Source organism: Musca vetustissima, unplaced genomic scaffold, assembly GCF_032173495.1.
Source record: "Musca vetustissima isolate MV318-11 ecotype Yass unplaced genomic scaffold, APGP_CSIRO_Mvet_v1 utg18700, whole genome shotgun sequence".
NCBI classification, from domain to species: Eukaryota; Metazoa; Arthropoda; class Insecta; order Diptera; family Muscidae; genus Musca; species Musca vetustissima.
The window spans coordinates 85,375-105,678 of NW_026879984.1; the positions used below are offsets into that span (position 1 = coordinate 85,375).

At 33.9% G+C, this 20,304-nt stretch overlaps 3 protein-coding genes across 3 annotated transcripts; 1 reads left to right on the forward strand and 2 right to left on the reverse strand.

Moving 5' to 3' along the window:
• Positions 1–7,189: 7,189 nt before the first annotated feature.
• Positions 7,190–12,260, reverse strand: LOC133325227 (uncharacterized). Its single transcript, XM_061534009.1, has 6 exons — positions 11,588–12,260; positions 11,330–11,470; positions 11,096–11,260; positions 9,877–10,091; positions 9,416–9,823; positions 7,190–7,440 (listed from the first exon to the last, which is right to left on the reverse strand). The coding sequence occupies exons 1-6, from the start codon at positions 12,258–12,260 to the stop codon at positions 7,195–7,197; spliced, it is 1,848 nt and encodes a 615-aa protein (XP_061389993.1). The 3' UTR covers positions 7,190–7,194.
• Positions 12,261–12,644: 384 nt separating this feature from the next.
• LOC133325228 (thyroid transcription factor 1-associated protein 26) lies at positions 12,645–13,163 on the reverse strand. The gene is made up of 2 exons (XM_061534010.1): positions 12,987–13,163; positions 12,645–12,881 (listed from the first exon to the last, which is right to left on the reverse strand). The coding sequence occupies exons 1-2, from the start codon at positions 13,161–13,163 to the stop codon at positions 12,645–12,647; spliced, it is 414 nt and encodes a 137-aa protein (XP_061389994.1).
• Positions 13,164–15,827: 2,664 nt separating this feature from the next.
• LOC133325230 (kinesin-like protein Klp61F) lies at positions 15,828–20,037 on the forward strand. Its single transcript, XM_061534012.1, has 8 exons — positions 15,828–15,932; positions 16,025–16,325; positions 16,592–17,174; positions 17,450–18,039; positions 18,106–18,265; positions 18,329–19,536; positions 19,712–19,948; positions 20,011–20,037. Exons 1-8 carry the CDS (start codon positions 15,832–15,834, stop codon positions 20,035–20,037), a joined length of 3,207 nt encoding a protein of 1,068 aa, XP_061389996.1. The 5' UTR covers positions 15,828–15,831.
• The last annotated feature ends 267 nt before the right edge of the window (positions 20,038–20,304 follow it).

Below are 20,304 nucleotides of genomic sequence, written 5' to 3' on the forward strand. Positions count from 1 at the left end.
ATGTGTGTCCGTCCGTCCGTCCGTTTGTCCATTATAATTTGTAAACACGATACAGGCCACAGTTATGGACCAATCTTCACGAAATTTTGCATGTAGAATGGGTTCTGGCCAATGAAGACCCCTTTTGTTTTTGGAAAAGATAGGTTAATATTTTGGGGATGAAATGGACCAAAAACTTTATTTTTGTCTGATTTTCTGGTCGCTCCAGAGGCCGCAATTATGGATCAAACACCAAGGAATAAGCATGCCTGTATTGATAAAGATCGGTCAATATTTAGCGGGTAAAATGGACCCTGACTTTTGTGTGAAAAATTACAAAATTTGTATTCTATGGCGTATATATTTGCCCCTGATGGACCTAAACCCAAAAAGTTGATAGTATGTTCAAGAGGAGTGGTTGACCTTTAAACTGATACTAATTATATGGTTGTATGTACTCAGATGTGAGAGTTACACTTATATATTTACAGGTGCTTACGTCTTCAGACATTATTTAGTAACCCAAAACCATCGCTCTGAAAATTTCCATGAGATTCCAGTTATGGTCAAGAACAACGCCTATAATGTTCGGTGATGATCAGATAATAATTTTGTGATGAAGTGGACCGAAAAATTAACTTTTTGTGTTTGTTTTTTTTTTAAGTCGATCTTTAGGCCACTGTTGAGGGTCCAACATCACAACATAACCCACGGTAAAGAGAATATGGACAAGTACAGCCCTCGTCTACTGAATATTAGTAATATTTGTTGACCTTTAGTCGGGTTTCAAGAGGGTGCAAATAACGCAAAGTTAGATTTTCGTGGAAGTTGTGTAGGGTATTATATGGTCACAGCGACAACAAAACAATATATTGAGGAAAAATATTTTTTTAAGCGCTACTATTGTTGAAAATATATATATATATATATATATATTTCTTTTAATCTATTTCTATATATATATATATATAGGAATAAATCTTGAAATAAAATAATATTATGAAATATACATTTTAAATTGCATCTAAATCGCGTAATTTTCAAAATCATTTGATGCGCATGCGGTTTCCATGAAGTGCTGATGTTTATCTTGCAATCCATATATTTTTTGCGAAATTTCATTTGACGGCTAAGAAGTTGCATTGAAGTACCCAAAAAATCGTAAAACGCGAATAATTTCCGAAAACTCCATATGCCATTAACGCGCATCCGAATTCGGTGTGCACCCTAAAAAATACATCGATCTATACTGATGTCAATGTGGTCCATTAAGAACCATAGATGTGCCAGCTCACACTATTTTTGATATAAATTGGGTACATCTCTCTTTCGGCTGAAGTTTTTAAAGTTCTCTTTTTGCAAAAGATCAAAATCCGTATGAGGTCATTTATTGAAGCGGAAATGATCCACAGAAAACGCAAATAAATCCGCGATATTTTCAAAAACATTTTTTTTGCCAAATTTCGTGTTTTTGGAAGGCCAGTTCCCGCCGTTCTAGTAGATGGATTTTCACGAATAAGATTTTATATCATCCATATCACTCAGTTGACAGATCTAAAAATTTGGCCCGAAAAATAGGTATTTTAGAAATTTGATCGCACAAAATTCGCACCTTCGGACGAGTATTACTCTGAAGCTGTGCATACTACATACACAAAATACATATCAAATTACGCAGATTTGCGACTACAATAATCTTATAATCGATTTTTATAAATTCCTGTTTGCGTATTAAAGCTAGAAGTAAAATTAAAAAAACACTCAAAATCGAGCTTCAAAATGTCAGCATCATTTAAAGGTAGATGCAGTTAAAATTTTGAAAAATGATACATAAGGGGCGTAGTCCCCATTTTGTTGGCTTCTAGTTTTATTTTGACACGAAGGCCGTGCAATGAGTGGCTTAGTCACAAATCGATAGAGAACATAAAAAATTGGTTTGCCTCAACCTATTTTTACACATTTTTTTACATTAAAGTAGACACAGCTTCCACCAAAATAAAGTTTGGAGGTCAATATCATGAACAGTTTGTAACGGCAGATCAATTAACCCAAAACAATTCACTTTTTTCATATACTTAAGTAGTTGCCGAGTTATAAAGGGGATGAACCTCCGCTTCAGCTATGTTAAAAAATTGGCAATATTGCCCATATATATTTACATAATTTTGACCAATAGTAAAAAACAACCCTATATCTGATCAAATGAAAAATTTAGTATAGGTTGCAGAATGACATGTTTTATGGATCCATTTTCGTGTTAATGGTCATTCGACGTCTGTTAGGATTCATCTGTGGAATATATCCAAAGTGGTAAAGGGTATCATATAGTCGACCCCGTCCGACTTTACTACTTTCCTTACTGGTTTATATTAAAATAGTTATCTAATTTGTTCCGCGTTTTGGGTTTGGTTCTAAGAGTCTGTCGTAATCATTTCAGCTGAGGAGGATATCGAGATAAATGTAGAACATAAGGAGCTATATCTAAATCTGAACCTATTTTCACGAAACTTAGTACACATCATTCTGGACCTAATTCAGAACTCTATGCCAAATTTTATGCAAATCGAAAGAAACTATATACGAGAGCTATATCTAAATCTCAACCGATTTTTCCCAATTTCAATAGGGTTCGTCCTTGGGCCAAGTGAGCTATGCCAAATTTCATTCAAATCGGTTCATAAATGCGACCTGTAATTTGTTTACAATTTAACATCTATAGACGGACAAGCGGACATGCATAAATCGACTCAGAAAGTGATTCTCAAAAGGAACCATGTGTTACAAACATATGCACAAAGACATAATACCCTGTACCACAGAGTGGTGAAGGGTATAAATAGCATTTTTTAAATACTTTTTTCAAGCTCCACTATATACATCTTTTAATCTATCAAACAGAAGTTTTTTTTAAAAAAACAAATTATTTTTTGTTAGTTGTGAGGCATCACAAACCTATATGGCTTCACTGTCTTCGTTATTTGGAAATCTAGTTTTATCTATTTTTAATTTTCTTGCATTTCATTAAAATACCTTTAGAAGCAGGGAGAGAGAGAGGTAATATATGCACGTTTTTTGAATGGTATAATCAAAAAAAGATCGTTTACAATGTGAGCAATACACAAACAAAAAATATAACAAAAAAAGCCACGCGTTGGTGGTAATCCGTACCCCAAAGGCACCATTCAATTTCTTTCACTTATTTTCATTGATAACTTCAAAAATTGAATTAAGCATTTTTTTCATAGATAAATTGCCAATTATATGGTTTTGTGGGCGTCCAGTAGTGAACTACTTTTAGATAAAACAAATCTTGCAAAGCGGAGATAATAGGGACAACTTGACGTTAGAAAGTTAGATAAAAAGGCACATACTCAATATATATATAACTCTGTGTTCATTTTGTTAAAAATGCATTCCATTTTATTCCATTCGATTTTCAAATATTTATGTTTTTTATTTTGTATTTTTACGCATCACTGCACAAAAGCTCAATCGCTATATACATAACAATCGTATTTGTCTGTTTAACTGCCCTACAACGATTACAGATGCTATATAATATCATATATCATTAAATATTTGCCGACATCAACTGGCTGACAGTTACATACACACAGAACACCACCACCACCACCTCCATTATCATAATCATTTTCCCTTCTTCGCATTTCCAGCATTATGGCCAACACATATTTTCATGGTTATTGGCCAATTCTAGAGTCATCCATCCACACGGAATATTCTACAAACGAGTGTTTGTTTTAGTTTCGAAAATGAACACACGATATTCAACTCTCAAAATGTGCAAATATGAGCAATGGTATGTATGAGTGTGTGTATGTACACGTGTGTGTTTGGCTTGTTAAATGCCTGTAAAACTCATCGAACTGGAACCGAATGGTCAAGATAATTGCAATATTTCAAATTGCAAGAATATATGCACTTTACTCAAGTACACTACAAAAATACAAATGGTTAAAAAAATTTTAAAAAAGGCCGAATATAAACAAAAAATTAAATCCTTGCCTATTATCCAGCTTGAAAAAATTTATTTTTAGTCCATCTAGCTATTATGTAGTTTCAACAAATATTTTCTTTCAAAATTTTTATAAATTTATGCCTATTATTTACCTTCAAATATTTTTTCATCAATCCATTATCTAGCTTAAAAAAATATTGTTTGTTAAATCCACGCCTATTTTAATCCCCGCCTAATATGTAGCTGGAAAAAATTGTTTTTTTTTAATCATTAACGAATCGTGTAAAGCAATAGCAATTCCTTGAAGACACTTTACAGACAACACGGTGAAATCGTTGACGAAATTTTCACACAACTGTCGCAGTATTCATGCACGACAACTTGGGCGACTAAACTCCTTACTTTTCATTAACGACAGATTCACTTACCCTGTTGTTTGTACAGTCGTTGATGACTGTATACCTATTGTCATCAATCCCATCCCATTTAAAATTCAAATAAAAACCAGCAATGAATGTAGTAAAGTCCGACGGTGCCGACTATATGATACCCTTCACCGCTTTGGGTATATTCAACAGATGAATCCTAACAGACGTCGCATTTTTAAATGACCAGTAAAATGAAATTGGATCCATAAACATGTCATTCTGCAACCGATACTAAATTTTTCATTTGGTCAGATATAGAAGCTATATCTAAATCTGAACCGATTTTCAGAAAACTTAACACACATCATTCTACACCTAATTCATTACGCTGTGCCAAATTTCGTGCATACCGAAAGATATTAATTGACTTTGGTACACCATTTACATTAAATCGGACGAAAATATATATGGGAGCTATATCCAAATCTGAACCGATTTTCAGGAAACTTAACACACATCATTCTAGACCCAATTCATTACGCTGTGCCAAATTTCGTGCAAATCGAAAGATGTTTAGGGACTTTGGTGCACCATTTACCTTAAATCGGACGAAAATGTGTATGGGAGCTATATCTAAATCTGAACCGATTTTCACGAAACTTAACACACATCATTCTAGACCTAATTCATTACGCTGTGCCAAATTTCGTGCAAATCGAAAGATTTATAGGGACTTTGGTGGACCATTTACTTTAAATCGGACGAAAATATATATGACAGCTATATTTAAATCTGGACCGATTTTCAGGAAACTTAACACACATCATTCTAAACCTAATTCATTACGCTGTGCCAAATTTCGTGCAAATCGATAGATATATAAGGAATTTGGTGGACCATTTACATTAAATCGGACGAAAATATATATGAGAGCTATATCTAAATCTGAACCGATTTTCAGGAAACTTAACACACATCATTCTAGACCTAATTCATTACGCTGTGCCAAATTTCGTGCAAATCGAAAGATGTATAGGGACTTTGGTGGACCATTTACTTTAAATCGGACGAAAATATATATGACAGCTATGTTTAAATCTGGACCGACTTTCAGGAAACTTAACACACATCATTCTAAACCTAATTCATTACGCTGTGCCAAATTTCGTGCAAATCGATAGATATATAGGGAATTTGGTGGACCATTTACATTAAATCGGACGAAAATATATATGAGAGCTATATCTAAATCTGAACAGATTTTCAGGAAACTTAACACACATCATTCTAGACCTAATACATTACACTGTGCCAAATTTCGTGCAAATCGAAAGGTATTTAGGGACTTTAGTGCACCATTCACTTTAAATCGGACGAAAATATATATGGGAGCTATATCCAAATCTGAACCGATTTTTTCCAATTTCAATAGGGTTCGTCCTTAGGCCAAATAAATGAGCTGTGCCAAATTTCATCTATTTCGAATCATAAATACGACCCGTACTTTGTTTACATTTTAAAAGGAACAGACAGAAAGACGGACGGACATGCATAAATCGACTTTGAAAGTGATTCTATGCATATTCTCAAAATGAAACATGTGTCTATCTACCATGTGTCTATGGGAAATATATCTAAATCTGAACCGATTTTTCCCAATTTCAATAGGGTTCGTCCTTGGGCCAAATAAAAGAGCTGTTCCAAATTTCATCCAATTCGAATCATAAATGCGACCTGTACTTTGCTTACATTTTAACATGGACAGACAGACGGACGGACGGACGGACATGCATAAATCGACTTAGAAAGTGATTCTATTCATATTCTCAAAAGGAACCATGTGTGTATCTCACAATACCCTGTACCACAGTGTGGTGAAGGGTATAAAAAACTTGTTTGCTTTTGTAAGAATCCACGCCCTTTTAGATTTTGAAAAAAAATTTAAAAAAAATCCAAATTCTTTAAATCTACGTCTTTGATTAAACATGAAAAAGTATTTTCAAAATAAGAAAAAATATTTTTAAGATGTTGATTTTGAAAAAAAAAATAAAAAATCCAAATTTCTAAATCCACGCCTTTGATTAGAGAATGAAAACATATTTTAAAAAATGCACGTTTAATTAGAGTATGGAAAAATATTTTTTATTTCTTTAATTTTTTTTTAGTTCGTTCCTTTGTTTAAAGTTTTTAAAAATATTTACAAAAAAAATTCTCAATTTTTTCTTCCACTGCATCTTAACACCATTCGGTGGGAGGGCATCATGCATCTTTGAACTTCTGCTCAATTCAAGCATGCCGGCATCAGTTATTATTGGAATTCCACACTTCCTTTGGCAATAATTTTACAACAACAATAATATTTGAATTGTCGAAAACACACATCACAAGCAACCAGTCATTGTGGCAACATTCTTTTATCGGTGAAGTACTTCTTCAGTTTTTGGCATTGCTTTTGTGGCCACAGCAAGTAGCAAAGCCATTAATCTAAATGTTATGAAAACGTTTTGCAACATTCTACAAAAGCAAGACATGCAACTGGACGTCTTCTTTATTCTTTTTGTATTGACCTTCGATGCTACGCCACATCATTGGGCCATTGGGTATGGTATCTGTATAAAATTGATTTTTCATGCTAAGGTTAGTTGGAGGTATAGCTACTAACACAAGTTGTACACCTGTCTTATGAAATATGTTATACTTCATTTATAATTTTATTAATGAAAGTAAAATATTTTAAAAAATTATAAGGAATTTATTGTCAAAGTCTAATTTTTTTAAAAGTGTTGATAAATAGAAGTTATTATTTTATTTCACCATCCATTTTACATGTAAATTTGATTAAATAAGATATTATTATTTGCATTTCCATTATTTCTTGCTCTTGCCTTTCTTGCCCTTTTTCTTACCCTTGCAGACACCCAACAAGGCTGCATCCAATTCCACCTCATCGATTTGTGTCTCGGTGGTTACGCGACGACTTGGCAACACAATCGGCTGTTTCGGTGTCTTCAATTCAATTTCGATATTATTCTTTTTGTGTTGGCATTTTTGTTTGCTGCCCAACTTTACCAAAAAGACATCTGTGTCAGTTTCATCGCAGGTCTTGTAGCAAACCTATTTTAGTATTTTGTTTTTTTTTAATAAAAAATGAAATAAGAAAAAAATCAATGGTAGGTGTTTCGATAAATGCATTCACTTTTCAGACTAACATCTTGATGTCAGGCTTATTAAGCCTCTCATAAATCATTAAAACTTTTAAAAAATGAATCTGATGTCAATTATAAATCATAAATGTTACGCTTCTCTTTACAGATTTGACGAAGATTGAAATGAACCAGCATTATTAGTTTGAAATGTAGGTGATTATATTTATGAGGTATGATGGGCTTTAGATGTGTGTGTGTGTTGGATTATGTCCGCTACTACGTTAACGAATGTGAGAAATATTTAAACATGTCTTAACAAATGTTTTCATAAAAACTGGATATGTCAGAATAGCTAATCAACCTACCAATATCGATCATAATTAAAATTTAAGTACCATTTCGTACCTTTGTGGTCATATAGTATATTATTCCAGATCTGACCGCAACACAATTATAGTTCTATACTAAATTTGGTACCATATATTATCTTTTGTACTCTAGTAGTACTTATTTTCCAATCCTATATTCACCCTAATTAATATATATTTACCCTAATTCAAATTTTCCAAAATTTAGTATCATTTAGTACACATTACTATAAATTTCCATGTGTACCCTCCTCAACAATCCAACAGAAATCCCCAATTTCAGTATTCCAACCCGATAGTTTCATCCAAATCCAAATTCTACCAAACTAAGTACAAATTTCCTACATTCCACAATCTTACACTCCAACAGTAATCATAATTCCAAATATAAGGATTCCAACCCGATCGATTCATACAAAATTTACCAAATTAAGTACCAATTAGTACACATAAGTACAAAATTCCAAAACTACATCCATACCCCAATCCTGCACTACAACAGTAATTTCAATGCCAACTCTATTGATACACTTAAATCCAAATTGTATCAAATTTGATACCACTTAGTACACATTAATATAAATTTCCATTTATTCGTACTTCAGCGATCCAACAGAAATCATTTTTAGGATTCCAGCACTATCGATTCACCCAAATCTAAATTGTATTAAATTTAGCACCATTTAGTACACATAAGTACGAATTTCTAAAACTTCCTTCATACCCCAAATCTACACCCCGACAGTAATATTAATTTCAAATTTCCGGATACCAGTTCCATTAGTCTTTCCAAAAATTAAATTGTACCAAATTTAGTACTGTTCAGTACTTTTCATATACATGAGTAAACACTTCCGAAAACACCTCCTTATATCGACCCTACTTCTTAACAATCTTCATCCGTTCACATACGCAAAACTGTACCAAATTTAGTACTTTTAGTTCGAATTTCCAGAAAAAAAACTTTGGTACATCTATTCCACATTTTATCAGTGACCCTCATTCCAAATTTACTGATTCGCCAAATAGCTTTACCGATTCGCCCTTGTAGCATATTTTGTAATTACATAGACGATATGTAGGTTCGTCCAGCATCAAAATGAAATGGTTTCACAAACTCTTGGGGCCACACAAAGTTTTAATGTCTTCACCCATAGTTGTTTAGGCTATAAAAAAATTCCAAATTTGTTATTTCAAACCTCACCTCAATTCCTTTCTTACGCATATCATAATCGACACCCTTCATGGCATTACGGATATCATCGCGATCCACTTGGATGCAGCAATGTTTATTATCATTCGGATACGAATTTCCAAAAGCCCTGCCCTATCTGACGCCTTCGGTCAAATTTCAAGATTCTGGGCCATGAATAATCGTTAACTGATTACAAATTATAATGAACATACGGAAGGACACAAGTAACTTGATCGATTATGCTAGACGATATGTAGGTTCGTCCAGCATCAAAATGCAATGTCTTTACAAACTCTTGGGACCACACAAAGTTTTAATGCCCTCACATCATAATAATTTATGTTATAAAAAATTTCCAAATTTGTTATTTCAAACCTCACCTCAATTCCCTTCTTACGCATATCATAATCGACACCCTTCGTGGCATTACGGATATCATCACGATCCACTTGGATGCAGCAATGTTTATTATCATTCGGATGTAATGGTGGACAGACTGGGCCACAATCTCCACCACCACCGCCACGTGAACGACTGCGACGGCTGCGATAACTTTCAAGTTTATTCTCCTGGTCATTACAGAATTGTTTAATTTTGGAATAGGGTACATGATAACTCTCGGGCGGACAACAGGCATCATTGCCCGAGTACTTAATGTTGGCACGTATTTTTGGTAATTTGGGATGATTGATAATATGGCCACCGGTACGACGTCTGATGTGATTACGAGCAAAGGAACTGCGTTCCAATAACTTATCTACTGTGCATGAACCATCGGCATGATTGGACTATAAGAAAATTAAGACATGAATAAACAAATAATAAGAAAATTTCACCTAACCTTTTCACAACCCTCCTCACTGGAATGATCGTCTTGAAAGTTTTCCGTACCATCACATACACTCTCAACACAATGGCTATCCTTTAGGACACGTATTACCAAACCACTGCCATTGAGGCATGCCTCAAATTCATCATAAGCATCCGGTCCTGGTTCAGGTTTTCGTGGCGTTACAAAACATGGTTGCATGCAAACGTTGCAGGGGTCGCATGGATCTTCCATTTGCGGCATCAATTAATGAAAATAAATTGGTTTTGAAAATTGTTTTTGTTTTTAATAAATTTCCATGGAACATACCCTTTTGTTTGTTGTTGTAACCCAGAATGGTAGGAAGAATTTTGTGAAGAATATTGAACTGATAATTTTGTTTTTTTTATTAGTCCTAAATTTTAAAGTTATCGAAATATTTTTTACTAAACTTCGCCGCTATATTTCTTTAATAAATAGCGCAATTTCCTTAAAGCTTTTGCTTTAGCTGTAAAAAGGAAATAAATTGGAATTAGTAATTGCAAAAAAAATTTTAATATTTTACAACCTATGAGATATTTGATAAAAGAAATCAAAATAAATTTATAACGAAAAACAAAATTAAGTACGGTAGGTTCGAACTATTTTCATGAGGACAAGGACAAACTGCTGGCACGAGAAAACGAAACAACCACTCAGGCTGCAATATTTAACTACAATCTTGAATATGCCGAAAATGCCGCTTGACCTTTGTATGGCTAGTATACAATTTTAATAGTCAATATGATTCGAAAATTCCAAATTACATCTAATTCGGTTGAAAAATGTATCCAAAAGACCGAATATGGGGGTTGTTGTATAACACTATATCAAAACGTGGACCGATATATCCCATTTTCAATACCAAACATTCTACGAGTGTTACCAATGTATGTGTCGAATGTCAAAGCTCTATCGTAATTTCAACAGTCGAACTTTGTTCATAAAAATACATGCAGCTATGAGGCTATCATGCTTCCTCTACTTTCCGTTGCTTCGCCACAATTTTATTTATTTATTATTCTTTTTTGAAATCGTCATACAATTGACAATTCTAATGATTCATTTTCGCAACAACTTTGGCTGAACTTTAAAAAAATGGACGTAACTAACGGGCTTCAGTTATAAACAATTATCTGTCAGGATCAAATGTGGACAAAAATATCAAAAGGGTACGCTCCATTATAAAAAAACTATATAAAAGATTTCTCACCTGCTTCACATGCATTGGCACAATCATCACAGGAGCAATCCGCACCCACCGTTGACTGGCATCCCCCTTTATTGGCCATCGATTCTTGAGGCCTTTTCTGAACACCACATGATGATGCTCCCTGGCATTTTTGCAGATGACATTTTTGTTCCTTACATTTTGGAGCTATACAATTAGAACAACTAATTACACACCTTCCCATTTATATACAAATTTTTCTAATTTCCATCTTACCCCTGGCACACTCATCTTCAACCTCATCACACGGACAACCCTTATCCGTATTGCAGGCAAAATAACGTTGACAAATCTGTTTCTTCTCCGGAGTAAAGCACGGGTCATCTAGTTCTGGACAACCATTGCAAGGTGAACTCACTTTTCTCCTCCCAGCTTTACCACAATTTTGTCGATTTTCCTCTAAGGCATTTGTGTCATCTCCACCCTCGTAACGAGAAGTATCCGGGAAACTACTACTCTCATTGGCACCTCCACCGCAACGTACCGTAGTTTCCGTTTCACTATTACACGTTTTATTACAACCCGCATTGCATATTTTCGCAAAGGGGAATGAAGACACAATTGTCGGTCCATTGGCCACCAGCCGTATAATCATAACAATATTCCCCGTTTGACAACCATTTAAATTGAACAGCGGCAAGAGACGTTTTGTCAACTCCGATGTGGGACACAATTGTTCCTTTCTTCCCATACTATCTTCGTTGCAATCATTATCGACAATGGCGGGACATTTTGGTGGCACACCCGCCTGTGGCATAGTTTGTATGTGCTTCTTTAAACCATCCTCCCAATTTGGATTTTCAATTTCAAAACTTTCCATAACCTTATCGAAAAGACCCCGAATAGGCATATCTGTACACCCGATAAGGAATTTACATTTATCCGTTTTCTTTTTGTACACGTGCAGCATCAGACGATCCGAATCTTGGATGGGACTTTCCAAGGAGAAAAGGCAACATTTGCCACATTTCGATGCATTTGGATCGACGCAGTGACCATATTCACGATCACATATTGACACGAACACACTATTACGAAATGATACTTCACAGCATGTTGGATACTCGTCGGGAGCGCAATAATTTGGTCGAGTCACCAGCAAATCATCGACCACAAATTCGAACATGTACAGGAAATTTTGCGCCATTCTTATTCACTTGTCCAGTTGATTGATTTCTTCTAGCGAATTTAGTAAAAATTTTTCGAAGATAATTTGTGAAAATGTTCTGTAAACTATTTTAAATTTTTGGAGAAATTTAAATATAATTTTTTTATTGAATAAATTACCAAGGATTGCTGAGAATTATTTTACAAGCACAGTACCAAAGTGGATTAGATTATACAACCAGTTGCTCAGTTTTTTTACAGACTTGGGAGTTTCCAATTTTCGCCCAAAAATTAAACACGATTTACATAATATTTTAATATATTTTATACTTTTACGAAATAATGTTAAAATCAAAATCTATTACTAAATATTTAATTATTATGCTATTATAAAATATATTTTTAATTAAACCAAAAAAGTAAATCAGCCATTCTTTTTCATTTCTTGAATTTGTTTCAACAGCAATTGCATACGATCCTTCATAAGGGGTTGACCACGTTGAGTTCGCTTGCTCAGTGCCTTTGTACGTTCCAAACGTTTCTTTTTGTATTGTTTTATTTTCTCTTCCTTTTCAGCTTTGGCCTTGGCTCGTTGTTCCTCCAACTCTTTTTGTTTTTGTTCTCGGGCTTCTTGTCGTTGACGGAATTTTTCAGCCCGTTCCTGAAATAAAAATTAAATGTGGATTTTATATATTATATATGTGTGTTCATTGGAATATATAATTCCATGACATTGCATTACTCTATGAAATCCAATACTATTTACCTTCTTTATGGCCTCCTTTGATTTTGTAAAAGATGGTTTTCCATGCTTCTTGTATGCGCCACCTTTAAATGGCGCCTTTGTAACACCTCCTGCATTGCCTTTACTCTTAAATTTATTTCCTGCAGATTTGTTTTGTGGTCCATTATTGGCAACTTTTGTACTTTTTGCATTTACCATTGTGAATGTGGTAAATTTAATGTATTTTTTTAATTCCCGATAGTTTCCTCCAGCCAGCAGCCCCCACAGTTGACGAATTGTTTTTATCTTCTTCTTATCCCGAAAAAAACGTGCACGCATGCACCGTGGATTAATAACACTGTTGCTTATTATGTGAAACTTGGCATCATTTATATCAGTACTACCAAAGCATACACCACAGATGTAATAAGGTAGCCGTATAAGCAGTTGATTACAACTATTGTAGTACAATGATATCGAGCCATATTCGCCAAATAAAACATAACCCTCAAATTTGAAATTTTAATAAATTCAGATTTAAAACGGCATATACATTAGAACTTTTTAACGGGTTAACCTACTTTATGAGGATTTATTTGACATATATGTAAAGGAATTGACAATTGAAACCCACTGGGTTAACGAAATCCGGTTAAATGTAAACGTACTGTAATAAAGCTATTATTTTGAAATTTAAAACTTTAGTTTTGTTATAAACTAGTTTTGTTTTAAACTATTGTTCTAAATTTCAAAATAAAAGCTTTATTAAATCTGAATTTATTAAAAACAACCTTCTCCTGTAAAATTTCAAATTTGAGGGTTAAAAGGCATTTACATTACAACTTTTTACCGGGTTAACCTACTTTATGAGGATTTATTTGACATATATGCAAAGGAATTGGCAATTGAAACCCACTGGGTTAACGAAATCCGGTTAAATGTAAACGTACTATTACGTTCTTTTGGCGAATATGTCTCGATATATCCAAGGAGCATTAAACAGGTCCCGTACTAAGCAATAGTTATCGGCTATTTTGGATATAGTGTATTTCTGAACAAGCTCTTCGAAATTGCTGATGTGACTACCTTTTTAAATCTGCCTTGATATCATGGCACATGGCGAAATTACACAATATTTAATGAATGTGTTTAGGACCGATAACACTTAGCTACAAAACAAAAAAAAAATATTCAGGTTATAATGAACCAATTCTGTTTAGTTGGAGTTCCTGGAACACGAAAATACCTTTGGTTTTTCTGGGTCACTTCGAAAATTAGTTTTATTAACGGTAAATGTAGAGAAAAACGTGGTCTCATACATTACAAATTATAAAATGACCCAGAAAAACTAAAGGTATTTTTGTGGTCCAGGGAATACAACTAAACAGAATTGGTACATTAGAACCCCTGAAAAATTTTCGTCTCGCACAGTGTAATTAACTTCTATTTAGACGTGTTAAAATAAGCCCCGAATGTGGTAAGCAGAGTGGATATCCAAATCAGTTTGAAATGGATAAACAGAATGAATAAGTTGAGCCATTTGTTATAGATAATGCAACAACCACAAGAAGACGTTGGACATGAATTGAAGCGAAATGCAAAGAACGAGTAACACGATAATTATGCGGATCCCTTATGGTGTTTTTACACTATATGTATTTTACATATGTGCTGTCACTTTTTTGCATATGGAAATTGAACTCGTCATGTGAAACATACGGAAATTTCAATGTGTCAAAACGATATGCAAAATATGTATTTTTTTCCGAATAGGACGCGCTCCATTTTCGTATGTGAAACATAAGGAAATCAGCTGTTTGAATGAAACACATTGTTGGAAGAAAATATTTCAACTGCAAGTCAAAGAAAAGGATGAAAAGGCAACAATTACAAATTATTACTTCGTTTGTAGGTGTTTAATAAAAAAAGATGTTGATTTAAGAAAAAATATATGTAAAATACATATGCCGATTTGAACACAAAATAATAATGTTTTGTGTACGCCGCTAATTTTGACACACATAAGGAATTACATATGGGTGAAATAAGTGACAGCACATATGTAAAATACATATGGTGTAAAAATACCATTAGTCTGCTTTTCCACAGGCAGATTTTTATTTGGCAAATTTTTTGTTTTCTCTTTTGAAATTTTCGCTTGCTTTTCCATTAGCAAATTTTTCTTTGCCAAATTTGCGAATCAAAATACAAAAGAAAGAAAATAAAAGTCAAAAGTGTTTGTATTTTAAAGATTTTTTTTAATATTTTATTTATTTTTTATATATTTTATTATATAAATTGCAAAAATTAAATTTCACTTGCACAAATTAAAGCAACAGGTTTGTAAACAAAAGCCGGCTGTGTGTCAGTAAAGCGAATAGGTTCAAAAGGAAATGTCAACAAAATTGTTTTCAACGAACAGAGCAAAGCAGAATTTGCGTGTACGGCAAATTCTGAACAGGCAAATTTTTGTTTTTCTTCCTCGCACCCCTTTCGCATACAAACTCAGTATTTGCCAAATAAAAATTTGCCTGTGGAAAAGCAGACTTAAGACAGTTGTCATATATTTACAAAAAAAAAATACCTTTAAAGACGCTGTTCGATGTAAACGTGACTGGATAAAGTAAGTTAGTTGTCTGTTTTAAGTGCCATCATATGATTCCTTACAAGTGGCAACACGATGTTTTCGTCGACTTGGTACTACTTTTTAAATTTTATTCAAAGTATTGGCAGCACTTTCCCAGAGCGTCATTTAAATTTAAAACGTCCAAAATAAAGAAGCGCCGCCAAACAATCGGTGGACATTTTGTGATTTATTTTAGAGATAATTCCAAAGGAAATACAATTTTAACAACAAAAGCAGTTAATCAAAATAAAAACTAATTGAATGAAGCTAAAAGGCAATATGAATACATCGGCACAAAACCATTCACAGACGCAGCCACCGCGTAAAACCAATGAGCACATACAAGTTTATGTGCGCGTAAGGTAAATAATAGACAACAAAAATATTTCCCACAGATTTTATTTCCAATTTGCCAAACAAATACTAATGCAATTTGTGTTGTTGTTATCCTTAGGCCCCTGAATCGACGTGAACGAGGAATTCATTCCACAGAAATTGTTGAGGTTATATCGCACAAAGAAATTATAGCTCGCAATACCTTGGACTCCAAGTTAACAAAGAAATTTACATTCGATCGAACCTTTGGCCCCGAATCAAAACAAGTCGATGTTTATGCCGCTGTGGTGGGTCCTCTCATTGAGGAGGTGTTGTCCGGTTATAATTGTACCGTGTTTGCCTATGGCCAAACGGGTACAGGCAAAACACACACAATGGTGGGCAATGAATGTGCTGAGCTGAAATCGTCTTGGGAAGATGTAAGTAGTACAGTATGTCGAATACAGATTTGATTTTGAAAATTGCAACAACAAAAATAGCAGGCAAAGAATGTTTTTTTTTTTTTTTTGGGTCTCATAATTAGTGACTTTTGAGCCGCCGAATCAGAACAAAAAACTTGTTTGACCAGTATTTTGTTGTTGTTGCAATCAATGCTCGCTTATACATTAGGATATTTCAAAATCTTAGAAAAAAGATGAGTCACATTTGAATTAATTTGTTCTCTCAATTTCGATGTCGTTTTAAGGATTCTGATATTGGTATTATCCCTCGTGCATTATGTCATCTCTTCGATGAGCTGCGTATGATGGAATTGGAATTCTCTATGCGTATATCCTACTTGGAACTGTACAATGAAGAACTATTCGATCTACTGTCCACAGATGATTCCACAAAGATTCGAATCTTTGATGATAGTACAAAAAAAGGTTCCGTCATCATACAAGGTCTTGAAGAAATACCCGTACATAGTAAAGATGATGTTTATAAACTATTGGAAAAGGGCAAAGAACGTCGTCGTACTGCATCCACCCTGATGAATGCTCAATCTTCACGTTCTCACACTGTATTCTCCATCGTCGTCCACATTAAAGAGAATGGCATGGATGGTGAAGAAATGTTAAAAATTGGAAAATTAAATTTGGTCGATTTGGCTGGCAGTGAAAATGTTTCAAAAGCCGGCAATGAAAAAGGAGTTCGTGTTCGAGAAACTGTTAATATTAATCAATCGCTGTTGACATTGGGTCGTGTTATTACGGCTTTGGTAGAACGGACACCACATATACCATATCGTGAATCGAAATTGACCCGTTTGCTGCAAGAATCACTGGGTAGGTATATTAATTTTTATTTTTCTTATAATTAATGGGATTGTTTCAAAAATATAGCTAAGTAGATGACATACTTCCTTCTACCTTGATTAGGAAGATTATGTAAATTTCGAAGATGGGATATATCTTCCCTATCTTGAGAGATATATCTTCCCTAAAATCCTACTAAAATATACTCCATATTTTGAATTACCAAAAATATTTTTTTTGAAAACTATCCACATTCTTTATTCAAAATCTTTAATTAATTTAAAACATTTTTTATATATTTCCAGGTGGTCGCACAAAAACATCTATTATTGCCACCATATCTCCCGGTCACAAAGATATCGAAGAAACTCTCAGTACCCTTGAGTATGCCCATCGTGCTAAAAATATACAAAACAAACCGGAAGTTAATCAAAAACTTACCAAGAAAACCGTACTCAAAGAATACACCGAAGAAATTGATAAACTGAAAAGAGATCTTATGGCAGCTCGGGACAAAAATGGTGTTTATTTAGCCACAGAGACCTACAATGAAATGACCCTAAAAATGGATTCACAAACTAGAGAGCTAAATGAAAAAGTACATTTGCTGAAGGCTCTTAAAGAAGAGCTGGCATCCAAGGAGAAAATATTCAATGAAGTTAGTATGAATTTAATTGAAAAGACGACTGAACTGCAGCAAAAGGATCATCGCTTGAAATCCACCAAAGGCGAATTAATAGAAACAAAGAAGGTGCTGAAGACCACCAAGCGGCGTTACAAGGAAAAGAAAGTACTGCTTGAATCGCATGCCAAGACCGAGGAGGTATTGAAAGATCAGGCCACCCAGATATTGGAAGTGGCTGATATTGCCACAAAGGATACGGAAGCATTGCATGTAAGTAGATGATTATATTCTTTGCAATTTCATTGGATCAATATCTGATTTTATATATTTTTCTAGGAAACCATTGACAGACGCAAAGATGTTGATGTAAAAATACAAACAGCTTGCGAACGTTTTGCTGAACGCATGAATGAAAACTTTGATCACATGGATGAGAGCCTAAAACAGTATGAAGAGAAACAAAGCAGTCTCACAAAATGCATGGATGTTGAATTAAGTGAGTTACTATAAAAAAATACGTCTACAACATATACTAACAAGTTTTATTTTATAATTCTAGCCAAAACATCAAATCTTCAAACGAAACTAGTTGACACAACCAGTGAACAAATTAAAAACATTCATCAAATATTGGACACCTACGAAACATCAATGGTTAGCATTACCGAAACCGTATCTTCGTCGTTAACAGATTTGGGACAAGCACAATATGAATCCATCACTAAATTCCTGAAAGAATTGAAAGAAAAAGAGCAAACATTTAAAATGCAAATTAAAGAAAATCTGGAAGCCATTGAATACACCAATGAACAACAACAAATAGCTCTGAGTACAATGAGTGATTCTATAAAAGCTAAACTACATGAAAGCAATACAAAATTGCAGCAACACACAAAACGTATACAAACCGAAATGGATGCAATTAAACAAAAAACTCTGGAAAATACTCTAGAACTACAGAAAATCTCGTCCACCTTGGCTGAACAAAGAGCTCTTATTGAGGGGGAACAAAAGCTATTGGAAGAATTCCAACAGAAAATGACAGAATTTCACAAAAAACACACAATATGTTCAAATAATATCGACACTAATGTTGGCACCTTGGAAAAGGCCCAACAATTTGTTACAACTCAATTGGAAGGCTCAACCAAATTCCAACAGGCCTTTCTTGAAAAGAAAGCCAAGACGTTGGAAAATAATTGTCAGCTGGTTGATAAACTAAAAGATGAAATTGAACTGCACATCGATCAAAATGTTGCCAAATGTTCCACACTCGCAATACAATTGGATAATAAAGTACAAGATACCACGAAATCATTGGATACCCAAATTGAAGCTGTCGCACAAAATTATGCCGAAACTACAGAAGCTCTCAAGGACTACGGTCCACAGGTTAAACGAATTTGTTCACAAAATAGGGAGCAACATAACGTCAAAACGGATATCATTCTCAATTCATTGCAAACTCATGTCAAACAGACAATGGAAAATGTATCCATTGTCAAGGGCTACAATTGTTCGCTACAGCAAAAGTTGAAGGATTATACAAAAGTATATAAAGAACAAATACAAACGTGTAGCCAAGATGTTGAGACATTCCGTAAAAATGAAGTTAAAACATACACAGCCACAGGTGCGACACCGTCCAAAAAGGAATTTAAATATCCACGAGTTTTGGCCGCAACATCGCCGCACACAAATATCGTTAAACGTTTTCGTCAGGAAAATGATTGGTCGGATGTTGATATGACAATACCATTGGATGAGGTATGTACACTACCAATAATTAAACTGACTATTGGAAAACTAAAGTTGTTTGAATTGAATATACCTATCAATAAAATTAATTGGAGTCAATAAAATATATATGTAATGTTTTTTATTTGTGGAAAATTTTTAATTTTGAAAATTTTATTATTTTTTTATTTATTTTATAATTTAGGAAAGTGAAACTGATATTGATAATTCTATATCGGATACTGAGACAATTTTAAATTCAACTCCTGTTGAAACAGAAGTCGTGCCACCCAATCGAAATTCGTATATTACACAAAGAAAATCCGATCGTAATTCCAATTTATTGAAGGTACCACCACAGAAAAGCCGTTCAGGATCACCGGCCGGCAGTATATCACCACGTAAAGGTTCTTCTAGAACCAATTCACCAGCATATCTAAAGGTGTGTACAATAAATCAATAATTATAAATCACTTATAAATTATTTCTCTTTTGTCATTTCAGCAAAATAAGGAAAATATAGCCACTTAATTTTTATTTCATCCCAATCCAATATTCATTGTTGTTTATAAGAATATACTACCTAATTATTCCTAATAATATGTTTTAATTATTCGTGTTTAAATTCAAAATTCTAATTGGCTTGTATATATTGAAAGATATAGCATACAAGTTTTCTTTTTTAATTATTTTCTCGATTTTAAATGATTGTAATGTGTTCGTTCCTTTTCTTTCATTTATATTTGTGTTTCGTTTATATATTTTTTTATTCTTCCTTTGTATGTGTAAATAACTAGT

What these genes read in the sequence shown, in the direction of transcription:
- LOC133325230 (XM_061534012.1), top strand. Translation starts at nt 15,832, where the DNA reads ATGAAGCTAAAAGGCAATATGAATACATCGGCACAAAACCATTCACAG. An exon ending in AGGATACGGAAGCATTGCAT is followed by an intron (nt 18,040 to 18,105) that starts GTAAGTAGATGA and finishes ATATTTTTCTAG; the next exon opens with GAAACCATTGACAGACGCAA. An exon ending in ATGCATGGATGTTGAATTAA is followed by an intron (nt 18,266 to 18,328) that starts GTGAGTTACTAT and finishes TTATAATTCTAG; the next exon opens with CCAAAACATCAAATCTTCAA.
- LOC133325228 (XM_061534010.1), bottom strand. Translation starts at nt 13,163, where the DNA reads ATGGTAAATGCAAAAAGTACAAAAGTTGCCAATAATGGACCACAAAAC. An exon ending in CAAAGGAGGCCATAAAGAAG is followed by an intron (nt 12,882 to 12,986) that starts GTAAATAGTATT and finishes TTTTTATTTCAG; the next exon opens with GAACGGGCTGAAAAATTCCG.
- LOC133325227 (XM_061534009.1), bottom strand. Translation starts at nt 12,260, where the DNA reads ATGGCGCAAAATTTCCTGTACATGTTCGAATTTGTGGTCGATGATTTG. An exon ending in GGAAACTACGGTACGTTGCG is followed by an intron (nt 11,471 to 11,587) that starts GTGGAGGTGCCA and finishes GGAGGAGAAAAG; the next exon opens with TGAGTTCACCTTGCAATGGT. An exon ending in GTGAGGAGGGTTGTGAAAAG is followed by an intron (nt 9,824 to 9,876) that starts GTTAGGTGAAAT and finishes ATTTTCTTATAG; the next exon opens with TCCAATCATGCCGATGGTTC.